This window comes from Macaca nemestrina, chromosome 10 (genome assembly GCF_043159975.1).
Source record: "Macaca nemestrina isolate mMacNem1 chromosome 10, mMacNem.hap1, whole genome shotgun sequence".
Lineage (NCBI taxonomy): Eukaryota > Metazoa > Chordata > Mammalia > Primates > Cercopithecidae > Macaca > Macaca nemestrina.
Window position 1 is genome coordinate 30,239,228 of NC_092134.1, and position 20,180 is coordinate 30,259,407.

The 20,180-nt window shown below is 47.3% G+C and overlaps 1 protein-coding gene and 1 long non-coding RNA gene across 2 annotated transcripts; both read right to left on the reverse strand.

Annotated features, from left to right (window-relative positions):
* Nucleotides 1-2,263: 2,263 nt before the first annotated feature.
* On the reverse strand, nt 2,264-4,963 carry LOC105493807 (uncharacterized). Its single transcript, XR_011608513.1, has 3 exons — nt 4,104-4,963; nt 2,552-2,687; nt 2,264-2,435 (listed from the first exon to the last, which is right to left on the reverse strand). It is a non-coding gene; the product is annotated as an uncharacterized lncRNA (long non-coding RNA).
* A 5,074-nt stretch (nt 4,964-10,037) lies between these two features.
* On the reverse strand, nt 10,038-12,870 carry LOC105493808 (achaete-scute family bHLH transcription factor 1). Its single transcript, XM_011761735.2, has 2 exons — nt 11,541-12,870; nt 10,038-11,178 (listed from the first exon to the last, which is right to left on the reverse strand). The coding sequence occupies exon 1, from the start codon at nt 12,281-12,283 to the stop codon at nt 11,588-11,590; it is 696 nt and encodes a 231-aa protein (XP_011760037.2). The 5' UTR covers nt 12,284-12,870; the 3' UTR covers nt 10,038-11,178; nt 11,541-11,587.
* Nucleotides 12,871-20,180: the final 7,310 nt, after the last annotated feature.

Consider the following 20,180-nt stretch of genomic DNA (forward strand, 5'->3'; position numbering starts at 1 on the left):
TTTGAGACGGAGTCTTGCTCTGTCACCCAGGCTGGAGTGCAGTGGCCGGATCTCAGCTCACTGCAAGCTCTGCCTCCCGGGTTTACGCCATTCTCCTGCCTCAGCCTCCTGAGTAGCTGGGACTACAGGCGCCCGCCACCTCGCCCGGCTAGTTTTTTTGTATTTTTTAGTAGAGACGGGGTTTCACCGTGTTAGCCGGGATCGTCTCTCGATCTCCTGGCCTCGTGATCCGCCCGTCTCGGCCTCCCAAAGTGCTGGGATTACAGGCTTGAGCCACCGCGCCCGGCCGAGAAATCACTTTTAAGAAAACTTACTAATTGGTAAATTTGTTGGTTTAAAATATAATAAAACTTAGTGAGACCATGAGGAAATTCATACTCATATCGCTGACAATGGAATCATAACTGATTGAATCTTTCTGAAGATAATTAAGAAATATGAATCAAAAAGCCTCCAAAAGACACATTTCCTTGGGCAAAGAAAGTCTCCTTCTGTAGATCTGTCCTGAGGATATAATCATGGAAGTGTGTAATTGTTTGGTTATAATGTTTTTCATCATAGAATTTATTCACTAAGAGCAACATATTTAAAAAAAAGAAATTCCTTGTTTAAAAATACACAGATTTAAGATGTTATTATACCTTCAATCAACATTTTAACATTTTAAACCATGTTGTAGAAGACTAGTGATACAGAAACATGTAACTATTATATGTTTGAGTTTCTGTCTTATGGGGTTACGTAAACTGTAAGGTCTGGACCACTATTGGTCTTTTTCACTACTGTATCTTGAGGGCTTACAACAGGATCTGGGAAAACATTTGTTGAATAAATAACTAAACTAATTGATGTTTATATTTTAAGTAGAAAAGTGAAAGATCTGATGCTATTTTATAAAAATAAATAGATGAAAGATAGATAATAGATTGATAGATAATTAAATATTGTCTAATATTCTCTGGTTGATAGAATTATAGGTGATGGCTATTTTCTTCTTTTCATTTATGTATAACACAGATATATTTCTATGGTAATAAACATAAATCTGCATGACCATTTAAAATTCTGCACAATATACTATTATATGAGTTTGTAAATATTAATCGATTTATCTCTTTATACATTTATTGAGACAGGGTCTCTAGCTCTGCCACCCAACCTGGAGTTCAGTAGCACTACAGTGGTTCACTGTAGCCTCAGCCTCCCAGGCTTAAATGATCCTCCCACCTCAGCTTCCCGAGTAGCTGAGACCACCGGTGTGCGCCAGCACACTCAGCTAATTTTTGTAGAGACAGGGTCTCTCCATCTTGCCCAGGCTAGTCTCAAACTCCCACACTCAAAAGCAACCCTCCTGCCTCAGCCTCCTGAAGCGCTGAGATCTCAGATATGAGCTGCTGTGACCTGCCTGCAAATAAAATATTTATTTGAACGAATACTCAAGATTAAAGTTTCAGGTTGTTTTGGGTTTTTCACCATTATCTTTAAAAAAAAAAAAAATACTACAACAAACACCCCTGGCTATGTATCTTTTCAACTTGTCTGGGATTGTTTTGTTTTGTTTTGTTTTGTTTTGTTTTGTTTGTTTTGTTTTTTGCCTTACAAAAAGTCCCTAGAATTAGAATATCGTGTCTACTTTCATCTATAGAGGATCTCCAGCAACAAATTAGCTGTTCATTGAAATGTATACCCTATTTAGATGCCACAAAATAAATCCCCCTCATTTCTGTGTCCTGGTGAAGCAGGGACATTCCTGAGAAGGAGTAGATGGATATAAAGCAGGCCTCTTCTTGGCCACCCCAACAGGAGAAAAAAAACATGCCCTACACGTGTTGCTCTCTCTTCCAAACACAGCTTCCCTGTCCTCAGGAAGTGGACACATGAGTGGTCTGAATGCTGAACCTGGACTAGTCTAGCCAGATCATCCTCCCAAGGCTGAGATATTTGGTTATTATATTTTCATGGATTTTCAAGGGAAAAAATATCATCATTAGTTTACATGAACCACTGTTGCTACAGAAATGTGGGAAAGACAAAGAGGGACATGTTGAAGATCATTCCTGCTCTCCAGAAATGAAAACATCATACAAGGACTCAGTGAAAAACTAATGACCAAGAAGCTGACCAACTTTTGCAGGATTATCAAACATTTCCGGGATTATCAACAGTAGTTTTTCTTGCTTTGTTCTCCATTTTTAAAAAATTGGTGTTTTGGAACTGAAAGAGCTGATTGGTGGGTAGAATCAAAGACAGACAGTGACAGCAATCTTGGAAGTTTGAAAACTGAAGCAAATTTTAATAATTTCACTAGTGTCCCATGCAATGGAAATAATGGCTATCCCTTGAATCGCTATGAATGGTTTTGTGAAAATGTTCCTTCTAAGGCCTGAGAAGACCAAAGTTCTGAATCACTCCAGAAAGCTCAGAAGATATGTCTCCTGGAAGGAACCACAGTGGCCAATTTTAACTTCCAGTGTTTAATTTCTCCTAGGAAAGTAATCACATCTTGGGGCTTCATTTCTCTGTTCCACAAAATGGGCTGATAATTTCCTACCTGCTTCATCATGGAGAAGTAACACCCGCATCATTCTGCTCTTGCTGGAAGATGACGGCTCACTTCTTTGAAGCCCTGAAACTCTTCCACAACACTAGACGGTCTTTCCTCTTTCCTTCCTTCCGCAGGTTTAGACCTGTGAACATCATTTCTACTTTACCTCATTCCATCTTGGTGGCATGAACACCACAGAACAACAGTATTAAAAATTTTCTGAGGACTTAGCTATAACACAGCATTTTTGTTTCACAGATATAATGCATGTGTGATATATATTCTCTTGATACACAAAAATAAAAAACTAAGACCTATTTCATTTTCAACTGGATTTTCTTGAGCATGTGTTGGATATCATGCTAGGAACTTTCACAAAGTTAATCTTATTCTATCTTTATCATTACCGTAGAAGGTAGTTATTATTATCTCCACTTATGCAGATGAGAAAACACAGGTTCCACTCCTGAACTAACTGATGGTACATAAGAATCCCAACCAGATCTCTTCATGCAAAGTCATATATCTTCCAGAACAAAATAATGTTCAAAGAAAACCAAAAGGACTTTTCTAAGGAATTCCTCCCTTCCTCCCTTTTTTCTTTTCTTTGTATCTTCCTCTTCCCTTCCATCCACAAGTTTATGAGTGTCAAGGACATGCCAGATACTGTTCTAAAAGTGGAGAATATTCTCGATAATACAAGGAAGATGGCAAAGAACACACTCAAGTATTGGCAATGCTTTCAGAAGCAAGCAAGCATAGAGTTGGTGTCTGGATCTTATTGGAGAAACTAAGGGATGGATTATGGTGGAAGGGGAATGAAATTTGGAGTCAGGAAAATCTGAGGTCCAATCCTATCTGCCACTACTTAGCTGTTACAGATTGTCAGCTTTATTCACCTATAAGATAAATATAATAATACACCACCTTGAAGGATTGCTCTGATCATTAACAATATAAGATCCCCGGCACTGGAAAAATGCTCAGCAAACAGGAGATAAGGATGTAGTCATGTGTATATATTTTACCCATTTCCATTGTAGGAAAAGGTCTTGCTATACTGCCCTGGTCTGGGAGGTCATTCATCTGCCCATCTGCAGTACTATCTTGTATGACCTCTTCCAGGCATCCAACACAGCCAAGCCTTAGAAAGCAGAAACTGGGGGCATCTCGGTGCATCAGGACACTGCAGAAACTGCACTAGGGCAGGCTCCATCTCCTGTGGCTTGCAAATCCCTGCTCCTTTGGCTGGCAGGCACTTCATGGGGTGGAGGGCCAATTCGCCATGGCGGTTTGTATCTGCAGCAAGCCTGACAGGCTGGGAGAGGAAGGCGTTAATGTTTTCTGACAGGCGACCCCTAATTGTGGGAGCTTTTCTTCTCGGGCTTTCTGTGAAATTCTGACTTAGGCGAGCAGCATAACCAAGTGGTAGGGCATTCAGCATGGCTTGCACTACACTGAGTTGGGAGGGGGGGGTTGGGATGGTGGAGTGGAGGAGGGGGGCACTGGCCCAACATTATTCATGAAGACTTTCAGCTGTTTTTGTCTTTTAACTAACCTTTGAGTTTGATCAGAAGGCTGGCCGGCCTCCCTTTCGCCAAAGGCCCTGCTGGCACCTGGACAATGGAGACAGACTGTTTTTCCTAGTAAAGAGAGATAGCTGGAGGAACCCAAAAGCTGTGTGCACTGGAGGGGGGTGGCTAGGGGAAGGACACGCCAGCTTTACTTCTGTCTGGTCTTCAGGAGAGGGGTGGTTATTGATAGAATATCCAACTCCCCCAACACAAGCAGCCGCTCTCTGACTGCTGACCCTGCAGGCTCAACAACTTCATCCGGGCAAATGCACACAGTGGGCTGATTTTCTCATTCGATTTTCAAATGTCACTCTCTTCCCCCAGCAATACCTTTCTTCTGCTTTTTCTCCCCTCTGTCTTCCCTCTTTCCAAAGAGTCCACCGGCTGAGCAGAGCTCCAATCTAGAAGTGTCTGGGGCTTTGTTAATTGTAAATAATGATAACAAAAAAACAAAGAACAAATGAGTGCGGAAGAAGAGGGGAAGGAAGAAGAAAAGGAAGAAAGAAAAGAGAGGCGAGAGAGAAAGTGACTCAGATGACCAAGAAAGACAGATCCAAAGAAAGGCAGGCAGAAGCAGTTTGGTTCAGAGAGGATGTGCAGGGCGGGGCTGTGCTGGGGTCGAGTCCGGAGGTGGTGGGGCTGGCTGCGCTGAGCCTGGTAGTGCAGGCTTCCCGGGCCGGCGGGGGAGCAGGGAGCGGCGAGGGGGAGGCTCTCTCTAAGGTCTCCCATTTGGCAGGTGCGGAGCTTTTGTCCCCTACATCCACTTCCTGCTTCGACAGCACGGATCCAGGGCCCAGTCCTCTCCAATGCACTTTACAGAAAGTGACTCCCTCCAAGGAGTGTGGGTTGGCGGCTTTCCCCCATCTCGTCCCCAAAATAGCCCTGGTAGCCAGCGCATCAAAGGCGGCTTTGTAAGCGGCCGCCCGCTGGCTGCCTGGAGGGGGGCGCACGCGGGACGTTCTGGGAGCGCGTCCCACTCCTGTCTCCAATCTCTGTTTATGCTCTCTCTCATTTATTCTCCTATCCTCGCCTCTCCTTCATTTTCTCTTTCTCCCTCTTGTTTTTCTCGTCTGCTTTCTCCATCTTTTCCTCTCCTCTCTCTCCTACCCCAGCAACCTAGGCTTGAGTTTCTCTTCCCTTCTCTGTTCTCCCTCCTTCCTTCCCTTCTCTCCTCCTCTCACTCAGTTTCTCTCTACTTTTTCTTTTCCCATCTCCTCTATGTCTCTCTTCCTCTCTGTTTCTCTCTCTCTGTTCCTCTCTCTCACCCCCTACTCCTACCTGTTCCTCCTTTTCACACCTCTCCCCTCGGGTCCCCACGCCTCCTCTTCCTCCCCCCAGCTTCAGGTAGCCTGGAGAGTTCCCGGCGCGCGCAGCTGACAGCGGACGCATGCCTGCAGCCAATCAACGCCCGGATGCGCTGCAGCTTGAATAAATCATTAAGCCTGACACGCGCTCAGGGCCCGCGCTCCGCGCTGCAACTTGCCTCCTGCCATTAACCTACACACCCTCTTTTGTAACAACCTAATCTTGCATACAAAGGAAGAAGGAATATAACTTCGACCTGCGCTAGATCCAAGTCATTCGCTTTCGCAGTAGATAAAGAACCTTAGTGTCAGCGAATCCGCTTCCCTCCTTACCGTTGTCTCCGGATAACCAGGAGTTTCTCTGGAAGTCCGAAAAGAACTATGTCTTGGCTCAGGAGTGGAGAGAGGGAGAAAGAAGTTCAGAGGCTTTTCAGCAATAAATAAAAGGACCTGAGGTTGCGGACAATTATTACACCACAGAAGCATCCACAGTGGTGGTGGTGTTGTTGTTGTTGTTGTTGTTTTAAGAAGTTGCAATAACAGATGCTTCTTGGAGAGAAAACACAAATTAACACAATTAAGTTCTAGAAATGTTGACCAGATTTAATAATTTGTCCCTCCCCTTTGAAGTGAGTGCATAAATTGCAGGGCGAATGAATGGGCGAAAGAAAGTGGGGGTGGCTTCCAACAGCAGCAACAGCTTTGCTGATCCTAATGGCAAGTCCCCAGTACCACTCCACTACCTGGTTCAGAAAGATCGTAAGAAGCACATATCTCTTGCATTGATATAGTCATTGGATGCTCTAAAGCCCTTCCATTTTCTGTTCACCTGGTGATCTATGCAAAGGAAGGTATTATTTTCCTCATTTTCCAGAAGAGAAAACTGTAATTGACTTCACTCCTGGTTGAAGAAGATGAACTGATGTTTCTAGAGTTACATGTTGTATGGAGTTGGGTTCATCCGTACTCTAGGATTTTTCTTACTCATAACCCCAAGAGTCCCTGAAAAATCTTACACAAAACTAATATATCCATGAGATCCTGTGGGGAAATGGCCTGTGTAGCAGACAGAGTTGGCAAGAGAGATGATGGCACAAGGGTAAATGAAAAAGTTTAACAGAAAGACAGAGATGTTGGTGAGGTTAACTAAAATGATGCTGCACCCAGAGACTAGGAACAAGGGAGAGCTGTTACCAGCTCTGGGCCTTAATTAAGGGGCAAGAGGAGGGAGTTGTTACTAGACTTCAGTAAGAGCTGTATTGGCGGGAGAGAAGCCTCCTGACAAGAGCCCTGGACTTAGGACAAGGAGTAGAGACACTGTCAAAGCAATAGGGCCTAGGCAGGGATGGAGCAGGGATAAAAATATCCCAACCTATCTCCCCTTCTACTTTGCCACCTCCTGCTGGTGTCTCCCACTGGCCAAACCCAAGAGGAAGCCAGAAGGACACACAACTCTTGTGATGAATTCCATAAAGATAAGCCTGCCTCCTGAGACAGAGAGAGGAGCAGAGAAGGGTGGAGAGTGCAAGTGGAGGGGAAAGGAAGAATGAGAAACACAACTTTCCGTGGAGCAGAGAAGACCATCCCCATGTGTCCATGTAGTCAATAAATACCTTTTCTTCCCAGGGGCGGGAGAGATAATGGTGAACACGACAAGTAAGGTTCCTAGCTTCAGGGAGGTTACCGTGTAGTGGGGGATAATTGACAATAATCATATAACCAAACAAAGATACAGCATTTTCAGATAGTGGTAAATGCCAGGAAGGAAAAATAGGATTAATGGACAGCGATTATAGCAATGGAGAGCTGCTTTAAAGAGGGTAGTCAGGGAAAGCTTCTTGGAGGAGGTGGCATTTGAGGTAAAGCAACTTGGGCATCTTAGAAAAATCTCCCTTGATACCACATCTATTATCAGACTTTTTCTACGTGGTTTGTGGGTAAGAATCCAATTTGGGTTGTGATCTAGATGCACCTGACCAGTCCCCAGGAAAATGAGATACAAGACCGGAAGATAAGAATAGCAACAGCAACAGGGGTTAACATTTACATATAGCTTGTAATCTCTGCCACCAAGCCATTTCTTAACTCCTTTACGTGGCTTCACCCAGCTGCTGTGTATATCAACGAATTGGGCTGCTACTTCTGTGTTTAAACATCGCCAGCACTGCAAGAACAGCGAAGTGGAAAGGCACGTTCTATCCCTCTTTCTTAAGACATCTTAGTCCTACTCCTTTGAAGTTCTCTGCAAACCACAGAATGGTTTCTTCTTTCTTCCTTAGTGGGTCCTGCCTGATGTGAACTTGAGATAGATTCTTCTTGATGCATCCCCTTCTACTCTCAATTTAAAATGTTAAAAGAACTGTGTCAGGGAGGTGAAACCTGTGCACCAATAGCTCTCTCCCATCCTCTGATGATGTGTGCCATTCAACAGCTCTGCAGTCCGCGGCAGGTCTGTATTTTCTTTCTCTCCCGCACTCCCCACTCCTCCTCATCGATTTCAGCGTGTCTTCAGTCTTAACTCGGTGGTCTCCAGGCCATTGTTGAATAGGTAAGATTTGTCAGTCAATAAAGTCAATGCAGTTTTCTACCCCAGCATTCCCCTCCTCTCTCTTAAAAAAAAAAAAGAAACTAAACGAAACGAAACGAAAAGAGAGAAAGAAAGAAAGAAGGAAGGAAGGAAAGAAAGAAAGAAAGAAAAAGAAAGAAAGAAAGAAAGAAAGAAAGAAAGAAAGAAAGAAAGAAAGAAAGAAAGAAAGAAAGAAAGAAAGAAAGAAAAATAGGTGGGGGCTAAGACCGGGAAGAGGCTGCTATTGCTAGCCTCTGGGGTCTACATTTTGTATTTCGCTGACAGCCCAGGGCCGCTCCAAAGCCCGCCGCGCAGCCAATGGGCAGCGGTGATTTATGGAGCTGACTAACGCGCGCTGAATGCGGCCTGTCAGAGCGCTGTGAATGGCTTCCCTTCGCCGCACAAGCCCCGGCTTTGTGTTGCTAAGCGATTAGAGCAGATGTAATGAGATTTTGCCCAATCCTCGCTTTGCCCTTTCCTAGCTTCGGCAAAATTGTGTGTGTGTGTTTTTGTGAATTTTTCGAGTTTGCCTTCACATTGTGGCAAACAACGACTAACTTTGCCTCGAGTTTAACGAGACTGGATATTTCCCATTCAGAAGTGAGTAAAAGAACACCTGTCTCCACAGGAGAAGGAAAAAAAATCCCCTTTTGTGCGGGCTGAAACATTATCCTAATGTTATATTCATAGCCATAAGTGACTTGCTACACTTTCTTTGCATACCTTATCTGGAAACTTGCAAAGGAGATAAATTAAAGGAAAGAGAAATGGAGAGTGGGGGTGGAGCCCATCTCTGGTCCTCCAAATGAGAAGATAAAAATAAAAGCAGGCATCACAAAAGCATTACTTCTCTCAAGTAAGCTCTAAATTGGCCCACTGCTGGCAGAAAGTCCGATTATTTATGGCGATGAGGAATTTACTGATTTTTTTTCCTTAATTACGCTCATCTCTTTGAAAGGGACTGAAGCCTCAATGTGCATTCTATAGAGGGTCATTTAGCAAAATGACATCAGACGCTGTGGCGTGCTCCGCGCATCGTGGCTTTAAAAAATGATTATTCTGTGCCACTAAATGGTATAGATGTACCAACACAGACTAGATTTTTAACTCTGGAAGACGTGCTGGCTACCCGTTCTTTGTTGGGTTTTGTAAGATGCATTTTGCGCTCGGCTTTCCGCTTGGCTGGAGACACGCAAACTGAATCTGCAAGTAATGCAGGCGGCGAGCGAGGAGCCGGCGAGAGGCCGAGTAGGATTCTAATCACGTCCTTGCTAACTGACAAGAAGCAAGCCAGCCAAAAACCCACCAATTTCTTTTTGAATCTTGGTAATTGGGTACTTTTATACGCAGCTCACGCTATTCGGATAGAGTCACAAGCTTAGATAGACCAGTGTCTCAAAGCGACCACACATTTCTAATGCGTTTTTTTATTAAAATCTCAATCCGTTTGGAATGAATTCATATCATAGGTGCCTTTTACTTAAAATCAATGTGGCAAGTATGTGTACTGGAGAAAATGAGTAGAAAATGTGTGCCTGGAAGTGAGGGAAGAGAAAACATACTCACCACTAGGAGCTTGAATGTGGAGAGGGATACCTCTCCAACCCCCATCCCAGAACCACCATTCTCCCCACCCAGACCTAGTCTCCATTATTTCATCCAGTCCTACCATAGTTTCACATGGAGAAACTCAGAATGGAGTTGAGAATTGGAAAACGGTGGAGGACCCTCTCTTTCTGGTTCACTTTTTTGGGGATTTTAAATTTTGATCAAAGGATAATGCAGCCATCAATCATCATCTATTCTTTTGGTGGGCATGTACATTTGCGCACAGGATAGAAAGAAAACGTATATACATGTACACACACACACACACACATTCATCATAAAGTCACCATTTGGATGGGACTGGCCGTGGCACTTATCATTGTCATTTCTGCCACTTAGCATGTTTTGCAACATTTTCTTCTCCACCCACTCTTCCCTTTGACATTTTCATAAAACTGAACTAGGGGCACCAGAGTCAAAGAAAGATTAGAGGCAGCTGATTATTTTCATTTTTAAAAAAGGAAAAAGGTTTTATTACGAAACTAGTTTGTATAAAACAGGGTTATACATATTTTTGTAAGTTTGTAATAAAACAGTAAGGAAAAAAAAAGGCAGTAAGAGGAATCTCCAAAAGGCAACCTATCAAAACCAACTGGCTGCCACTTTGAGTTTGGACAGTAGCTGCATAAACTTTGTTCTTCTTGAACAGTATTTAATAACATCATTAATACATTAACAACATTTCTATAAAGTAAGACACATTGGTGCTGAAGTACAACTGGTGGCCTCTTGATCTCACCTATGAGGAGAGTTCTTTACAAAACCACATAGGGAAAATGGCAGTTGTAAGGTGAACTACACATCTAAAATATGCAGAGGTAATAGCATTACATGTTAAAGTATCAAGATATACACATTTTAAACCATTTGTACAAAACTTCTATAAATTTTTCTCTCTCTTTCTCTCTTATGTACAAAAATATCTTAATATATCCCCAAACTGGTTAGGATAGATACAAATAGATTTTTTTATAATAAAAAAATTCACAAAAGATTGGAAGCATTCTATGATGAAAATGATAGAAAAGACAGTGTGAGGGAAGCCATGGGGTTTGGGAATCCGGCCCTGGAGGAGAAGCAGGGTTTCAAAGGGCTGAGAATAGCATAGTTTCACTGTAAACCAACGTCTACAGCTTATTGGGGTGGGGGCTACTGAGACGAAAGACACCAACTCGTTTCTAGAGGGCTAAGAACTGCACTTTGAGAGAGGGCAGGGAGGTGAAGGGACCCGAGCAAGAGCTTTCAGCTGTGCGTGTTAGAGGTGGTGGGAGTTACTATAATGCGTGTGCTGCTCCCTTTTGCCAGGAGCCCACTGCTTTTGCACACAAGCTGCATTTTGCGCGTTGACTCAGGTCCCAGTTGCTCTTCATATCTCCGTGAATGATTGGAGTGCAAAGATACTGTTGTGAGCGCTTCCCGTTTTTCTGAAAGCCATGTTTCTCAGGCTCCTCGCTTGGTTGGCGTTGGGGTTGGTTGACTGTTTTCGTTTTTTTCTTCTTCCCTTTTCTTCTTCTTTTTCTTTTCTCCCCCTCCCAACGCCACTGACGAGAAAGCACTAAAGATGCAGGTTATGCGATCACCCTGTAACATAAGGAAAATAACAGGAGAGGTTAACTTGAACGTGTAGGTTAGTGGTAGGGGGAGATGGAGGTCTGGGGAAAGAATCTGTCAGGTAGACGTCTCTTTTGACACGTCCCAGTATTCGGTTCACCAGTATCTCTGCACCTCACTACTACCCTTCACTCCTTGGAGACCTGGGCAAAGCCATTTTCAGAGGCCAGTGCTGAAACTAACAAACTAGGACTTGAAATCGACCAGCTTTCACAAATCCTTTAAATAAAAATTCCCCCATCTCCTTGGAGACATCTGCACTTCCACAGACACTCAGACGGAGGACTAAGGCAAGAATACCCCTCCCCCGCCCGCCCCAAAATGCAACCTACCTGCTTTCAAAGTCCTTTCGCACCAGGGCCTGACCAGGCCGAGCCCCTCAGAACCAGTTGGTGAAGTCGAGCAGCTCCTGCTCCTCGGGGCTGAGCGGGTCGTAAGAGCCCTCGTCCGAGGAGTAGGATGAGACCGGCGAGCCGGCCATGGAGTTCAAGTCGTTGGAGTAGTTGGGGGAGATGGTGGGCGACAGGACGCCAGCCTGGAAGGCGGCGCTCACCGCGTCATGCTCATCCAGCAGCTGCTGCAGCGCGCGAATGTACTCGACGGCAGAGCGCAGTGTCTCCACCTTACTCATCTTCTTGTTGGCCGCGCCGTTGGGGACGTGCTCCCGAAGGGTGGCAAAACCCAGGTTAACCAACTTGACGCGGTTGCGCTCGCGCTCGTTGCGGCGCGCCACGGCGGCCGGCTGCTGCTGCGGCAGGCTGTAGCCAAAGCCGCTGAAGTTGAGCCGGCGTTTGCAGCGCATCAGTTCGGGCGAAGACGAGCGCTGTCGCTTGACTTGCTTGGGCGCTGACTTGTGACCGCCCCCTGAGGGCTGGCCGTCGGCCGCCGGTCTCAGCTGCGGCGCCTGCTGCTGTTGCTGCTGCTGCTGCTGCTGCGCGCTCTGCGCGGCCGCTGCGGCTGCCGCGGCAAAGAAACAGGCTGCGGGCGGCAGGAAGGGCTGCTGGGGCTGCGGCTGGGGCTGCGGCTGGGGCTGCTGGCCGGCGCCGCCGCTCTCCATCTTGGCAGAGCTTTCCATGCGCAGCGGCGGCCAAGGAGTCGCGGAATCAGAGCGAGCGGGGACGCGAGGTGCGGGGCGCGCGAGGGGGACACAGAGAGGACTTGGGTGCAGGAACAGAGAGGGAAAGAAGAGGAAAGATGAAGCGGGAGCCCTGAGGGAAGTTAAAAAATATATACAAAATCCCCGGGAGACTTCTTAGAGTGGGAGCAAAGAAGGTGAAAATGCTTTTTCTCCTCCCTGTACGTCGCCTCCTCCTCCCTCCCCTCCTCCCTTCGCGGGTTGGCTTCGGGAGCCTCGCGTGGCGCTCGCGTGTGAGGCTGCCGCTGGCGCCTTCTTGTTTCTAAGAAAAAAAAAAAAAAAGCAGAAGCAGCAGCAAAAGTCAGTGCTGAGCGCGCTCTGCCGCGTCTCGCGTTCCTCTCCTACTAAGGCTGCGCTCTCTTGCGCCGGGTCTCGGTCTCTCCAGCCGTGGCTCAGGCTGTTTTTATTATTTTGTTAACTCCCTTTCTTTCTGATTTCCTTCTTTCACTCGCCCTCCCTGGCCGGATCCCTGTCGGTGCGCCTTCCACGTTCCCTGGCCAGAAGTGAGAGAGTGCTGGGCGGCCGGAGTGCGTCCGCCTTTTCAATGGGACACCCAGCCCCACGCGCAGCCCTGGCCCCGCCTCGCCCCCCACTCCCCGCTGCTGCAGCGAGCGGCTGCAGCCCCCACTCCCCCCTCCTCTTATCTTCTCCTCCCACCCACTCCCTAAACTCCCCCTCCTCCTCTCCTCTCCCCCCTCCCGTTCCTTTCTCCCGCTCCTTGCAAACTCTCCATTCAGCTGGGTTTGTTGTTGCAGTGCGTGCGCCTGGCGCGTGCCGGACTCCCGGCTGAATAAACAGGCGGCGCGCTCGGGGCGGGCTGCAGCCGGGGGTAGTTTTAGGAAGGGGGTGGGGGGCGTCAGAGGACGGACAAATGGCTCTAGGAATTGAGGTGTATAGGTGGAAAGATTGGGGGTGAAGTTCCCTTGGATTCTGCTAAGAACTTGAAGCAAAGCGCAGGGAAGGGTTTGGGCAGAAAAACTGGCACAGGAGCGGTGTCGCGGTGAGGATGGAGTGGGGCTCGACTTTTCCTGTTTTCTCCCCCTCCTCACTATTATTCTCTTCGGGTTTTTCGGTGACCCTAGAAATTGGAGCAAATTATGATTGAGGTTTAGAAACATGGGTAGGGGGTAACTCCGTCCAGGACAGTGAAAAAGGGTGCTGGACTATGTGAAAACGTGGGTTCTAGTCCCAAGGCGTCCTCTCAATGCTCTGTGGCTCCTCGTAAGTGGCATCCTCTCTAAGCCTTCGCTTCCTCGTCTGCAGCCACAGAATATGGTCTCTAAAGTCCCATTCAGCTCTAAAACCTAGGATGTGTTCCCCACAACTGAGCAAGTGTATGGGGGGGGGGCAAGGAGAAGCGCCACTGAGGAGTGGTTGTGAACCGTCCTGTAGGTGGGTGTATATGGCAGGGACATCCCCCTAGGATGACCTCTGGCCCCCGTAGGATCACCCCCTACCGCCGCCCTCTACCGCCACCCCCTCCCCATAAGGATTATTTCCGGACCAGCTTGGGGGATATCATAAAGAAAGGAGTGCTCTGGGATATTCCCAGACCCTCGGAGAAGAAAGACGCCGGGCGGGGGTTGGGTGATGGCGCTTAGGGCACTGGTGGAGCTTTCTGGTTGTTCGGCGCCGCCGCGGGCACCTCGGCGGCCTTGGCGCAGCCCCCATCCCGCCCCAGGCGTGTGCCCGGCGGGCCGGTGGCAGGCGACTGGGAGCCGAGCCCGGCGGGGCCGCGTGCTGGCGCCGCGAGGGAGGGGGAGGCGCTTGCAGCCGTCGTTCGACCGCTTGGACAGCGCCTACCCAGGCGCCCTTCCTGGGCCCTCGGCCCTGGCGCTCTCTGGCCAGAACCCTGTCCAGCTTCAGGACGTCTGGGGACGCGGCGCTGCAGAGAAAGCAGACCGAGCAACAGGCCCCATCTCTTTAAGGCTCTGGTCCGGAGAGAGGCTGGGGCGCGTATCAGGTCGCGTCTACATAAGCAGAACGAAGTGGAGGGCAATCATCCGTTTGATTTTCCAGTAGAAATAATCCGAGATCTGGATGCAAGAATGATTGTGGTGAATTATCCGGATAATTGGTTCTAATTGAACTCCCCTTTGTGGAGATGGATCTTTCTAAAGGGCCAACGGGGATGACCCAGGGAGCTGCCCTTGGTATGTGGGCTGGCTGAGTGTTTCTGGAACAATATTGATGATGGTGGGCGGTAAGGACGGGCGGCTGCCGGAGTGAATCAACTCTCTTCTCTGCCTCAGTTTCCTCTTTGCAGAATAGGTAGGCTTGAGAGGTATAGGACCAAATCGTGCCAACAGAGGCCAATTCTGTAACCTTTCCTAGCCACACAGCCTCTTCTCCCCATAGTAACCTGTAACTTGCTGGCCTCACAGGACTGGCTGAACCCCCTGGGATTCACACCCCGGGCCTTTCTCCACATCCCTGACCACAGGAAAGGCTAAGAGATCTCTGGAAGTATAGGAGGTGAGCACCCAAAAGCAGAGTCACAACACAGCCTGGGCACCCTGTGCCTCCCAGCCACAGTAAGCCTCAGATCACTTGCAGAAATAGGAATTATTCAGGCACTCCTTACTCACCTCCCACATGACCCAGCTGTGTCCGAATGCCCCATTCACTCTATTTCAGCAAAATAGTTGAGTGTCCGGGGTGAGAGTGAGAGGGAGTCTTGCAAACGTGGAATCATCTAGATGTGTTTTCTTTTACATTAAGCTGAAACATGAACCCCAAGCTCCCTACCAACTTGGACTCACTTCACAAAGGTCCGGAGTCTGAGCTCTACCACAATGGTGCCTTATAACCTTGAACAAGTCCCTCTGCCTCTACGGGCCTCAGTTTTCTGATCTGCACAGAAGGGATGTACACCAGCTAATTTTGAAACTTGTATCTAACAGCTTAGAAAATTTGCTGGTAGCCAGCACGTGTTCCCAGTTTCCTTTTCCAGGATGCATACACAGGGATCTCAATACCAGGGATGTAGAGGATGGAACCTCCTCTCCCCTCCCACACACCATGAAATGGGTGCCCAAATGGAAGTGCATTGTAGTGAAGAAGACTTGTCTTGTAGTGGCCTTACTCATTGGCCTCAGGCCAGGAGAAAAGACAGTTGATGCTAGGATCCTTCTGGCCAAAACCACCAGAACATTTGTCATTATTCTCCCTATGCCAGCCCTGAGCCTGTCCTCACTCTTCTCACCCTAGTACGCTAAGTTTTTCTTCCTTACATGCTTTGCAAAGCCTTCCAAGAACCCAGGCATTCTCCTTTCTCCACTCAAGTAAACCTGGAATTTGCACCTCAACACTGTCATGTCCACTTTCTCCTCCAACCCTAGGGTAGAACAGTCTATAATTTTTCTTTAGAGGTTTGCATTTCTATCCTTGGGGATTCTATCAAGGAGAGTTTTCCATTGATATTGGCTTCCTGGTTGTTTTCACCAGTGCGAAGCAAAAGATGGGAGGCTCAGGAACCAAAATTAGAATCCTGCCTCTGACACTGTGGCCTAGATTAGAATCCCTCCTCCCAACCTGAGAGAACTGGCCACATGTTCTGCTCCCCTAGGCCCATGGAATTCCAGATAAAGCAGGCTGATTTGACTTGGTATCCAGGCCTCATTACCTGAGAGCTGTGTGATCCTGAGACACTCTGGGTGTCTCTATTTCACCTATGCCAATAATTGTAGTACCTACCTCGAAGAGTTGTGAGATTTCAATGATATGTATGTAGAGCACTCTAGCCCAGGTCTAGAAAGAAAAGGATTAATAAGGAAGTCACGCTCACACAACACACCCAGGAAAGGGTGTATGGCAGGAGCAGCCTCAGCACTTGGCTTCCTGGAACCACTTTGTGATCATCACTCCAGCCGATGGAGATCCAGTGCCACTCTGTCTCACTGCCCCAGCACCTAGGGGTGAGTAATTCCTGTCATTTTTGAGAAATGGTGGTGATGCTGGCATATTAAAGTGATGGAGATAGTAACCCAATTTTTAGACATGAACAGTAGCAAGTGAGATAAACTATAGAGATGTTCTGTGGCCTCCACATGCAAGGGGCTTCAGCCGAGCCACTGGGCTCTGCTTTCTGTGGCTCCCTTGCCACACAGTGGGCCTGATTCTGAGCAAGTCCTTAGGACTTTACTTGGCTAAGACACTTGAACAATGTCGCATTTATCTTCACATGAAGGGAGAAGTAAACAACTCACAAAAGGAGGGTTTGATACCTTCATTTGTAAATGAGGTGGTGGTACTCCCTTTGCCTGTATGTCAAGGGTGTTATGAGAATTAAATCAGATGTTGTTGGGTGATTTGCTTTGCAAGTTTCTCCATATATCAGAGATTGCCTTTTTGCTTTTTCAAATAGCAGTATTCAAACAGTGTTCTGTCTTGTCATGGGGGTGGGGGAGTGGGAAGAGCAAAGCACTGATCCCCTTTGGTGAGTGTCAACCAGAGTACAGACATTGCAGAAAGATGAGAAGGCTTCTTTTTCTCCTCCAATACAATAGGGGACTTAATTTCTGCACCTTCAGGCCCCTTTCCTATATCAGAACACTCTGGAGCTGAACCATACTTCAGATTAGACCTTATCTTCATTCAGCATCAGGATCTGTAGGGTGAGATGGCTTTCCTAGTGGCCACAGGGGTCTGCTGCCCTGAGATCAGAGACCCTGTGCCTTGAGTCTCCTGCCACCTTAATTTCCATTCACAGCTGAAGGCCAGGCCAATACCAACTTCACTCAAGCTCAAGAACTATGTATGTGCTCTTGACTGTGTGTTGTCTCTCTGTAAAAAGAAGATATGACTCATCTCTTTGAAAACCAATTTATGCTTTCTCTTTTGGGAGAGGGATTGATATTACAAGTGAAACTAGGATTTCCACTGGACAAATAATTTAATAAAGTTGTATTTTTAACTTTAGTTAGATTCCGAATCAGGGGCAAAGGGGGTACAAGGATGAACACAAATCTTGGATTCTGGATTTTGTTACAGGATTTTAAGTGTAATCTTTGAATTTGGGGGTGACTTGAGTTCCAGAAGCAATGGATGCTTTGAGAAAAGTGAGTGTGCTTGGCATTCATAGCCAATATTCATCTTCCAGGAGCTATAATTAATACAGGGCCTCTGTCCTGCTGAGCTGTGTGCTGCTGTAAGCCTGTGCTAGACACTGCCCTATCCAGGGAAAAGAAAAGAACGTTACTGCACAATCTACTGCCTCTAAGAATACCCTACCCAAGGTAATTTCAGAAAGGATTGCTGCCTAGCCTGCATTGACTCTGCACCAGCTTTGGAGGGCCTGCTCAGGGGGCAGAATAGCACAAACCATGTATTTGGCTTGGCTCAGCTTCCTGGTCACAGCAGCCAAGCTTGCACCTGCATTGAGGAATTCAGCCTTCTAACAAATCTATTCACTTTTTCAATATGCTTTAAAAAGAAAAAAAAAGTTTGAAAAAACAAAACAAAAAAAGCACAAACTATATTTTATTGTGGCTTTTGGGATAAGGAGGGAATGTGGGGATGGGTGAGGAGGTAATTTGCAGCCACCCTCACAAGTCCTTTTGAAGTTCTCCAAATAAGGAGAAGTAACGCTAAGTCTTTATTTTTTTCTAAAGCCCCATTTACATTATGATTAAATACCTTCCTTGGATGAGCATAAAGAAAGTCGTTAATCTATATAGCTCTCCAAAGAATCAATACATTCTAAACTTTTGTAGGATTTGTTACACTCTATTTTGTTACAGTAGGCCAGCTCCTCTCTGTCTAGGCACATGGCTTTCCTTCCCTCCTCCTCCCCACCTCCTCCAAGAATGAAAATAAAGTAAAGGTCTTTCACGGTAAACAAAACCAGCTGATTCTTCACAGAGAACCTCTGAATAGCTGGAGAAGAAAAAAAAACTTACAATAAATGGTGCATTTTTTCTCTGCTGGGTATAGTATTCAAGGATCAGGGCAGTATTCAAACAGAGGTCCATTTTTTGCTCAGCAAGAGAGTTTAGAAAAGAAGCGTGGAGTCCATTCAGAGCTCTCCCCCCTTCACAATCGAAGGGCTCTATGAAACCTATCTTCCATGCCTTGTCAGAGTGTTTCTGGGGACCAATTAGTGCTTTGTTGCACGGCTTCTTTGCTGAATCTTTGAGCTGCAAGAAAAAGCGCTCTTGAGTCTCCCCTTATTTTGACCATTTCAGTCATTACTCAGTGTAATAATTAATATGACAACTGGACGCTGGAGTTTGTATAGAAACACCTCAGCTACAGGAGCAAGTGTGCAGTGGGTGGTAACGAGCCGCACATCAGCCAGAGAAGCCACACACACAAAAAAAGGAATGAATGGCAAGAGAGAAAGAGAAGGAATAAAGATAAAATAGTTGGCACAACGCAGGGGAACATAAAACAGACTCAAATGAGGAGGGGGAGGGGGAAGCGGGGACAATTAGAAGGGGAGGGGAAAAAACGCCCTACAGAGGTTAACTTATTTTGAAACTGTTTTCTGAATAGAACCGTGGTAGTGAGTGACCGGATTTCAGCCCATCAAATCTCCTACCCCCACTTTGTGGATCCTCTTGGAACGTGGGGGTGGGGGAAGAAGGCTCCAGCAAACTTTAGGTTCTCCCCAGGGTTCTTCTGGAAAGTGTACTCAACATGCTACTCAACCCAATTCCCAGGCCCTTTGCACCGGGTTTGGCCTCTGTTTTTATTTTTGCAAAAAGTCTGTTCCTCTTGGCTCCAACTTCGGTCTTTGGAGTTGTCAATGGAGAAATTAGGGTGCTATGTAGATTCGCCAGGCGAGTGCAGTACTACTAGGGGATGAATGTTGGTGAGAAGCCATTCCAGACAGACCCCCCAACAACTCTGCTTCGTTGACCCTCAGAACAGTGCCCCGTGGGGCTCCTGAGTCGTGAGGGGTCTCCCTGGTAGCGCGCAGCCGGACCAGGAGCTGTGCCCCGGCCCCCGTGCGGTGCCCAGCTCTGCAGGTTCCCGAAAGTGAGCCCCGGGGTGGAGTTGCAACCCGCTCCGTGACGGCATAATAAATAATTAGAGGGTTTAAGCGTGTTAGCCACAGCTCATGCTAATGAGCCAGATAAGGGTTCACGCTAACCCGAAGTGACAGTTTGCATATAGGAGGGAAAAAGAAAAAATCCTGCTTCCCCCTACCCTCCACGCACAAACTTGATTACTTCTTCTCAAATTCATGTCCCCAAATCCCTTCCCCCATTCCTCTGACTTCCCTTTTCTCACATGCCCCCACTTCAGCCACACAACACACACACTATCCGTTTTTGACCCTTCCTTTGCCTTTCAACGGGCCCGACGGCACTGTGACGTCACAAAACCCCTGAGTGCCCATATCTGACCTGCGCGGAAAGTTCGTTCTCAGCGCGTCCTGGCCAGTCTCAGCCCCCAAGCGGGTGGAACACACCAAGGGTCTCATCCACAAGGAAGGGCTTTAACGCTCAGGGTCAGGGACCTCTGAGAGCTCTTGGGGGCTTGCGCGCCCTTGGATGCTCTTGCGTTCAACAGGGCGAGGGGACTACCTGCTTGGGCGAGGAAGGCAGGCGCCTAGAGCCTTGGAGCTCCTGAAACGTTCCTGCCGCCTCCGGAAAGCAAGGGCAGTTTACCGAAGTGACTGAGGTCAGTCGTGTGTCCCCATTGTGTGGCCACGTGTCCTGTGTCCATCACCACCTCCCCAAAGTCCAAGCTCAGCCCGACTCCTTGCGGTGCGGCCTGGGAATGCTCTGGCCTATAAATCAGCTTCGTGGCTGGAGCTGTCTCCACCACCGGGGCAAACCTGGACGCTGGCCCCGAGGGCAAAGGGAAAGTGTACTCCTAACAGATTCAG

Bases quoted from the DNA above. Each gene is read 5' to 3' on its own strand.
- LOC105493808 (XM_011761735.2), bottom strand. From the start codon at position 12,283: ATGGAAAGCTCTGCCAAGATGGAGAGCGGCGGCGCCGGCCAGCAGCCC.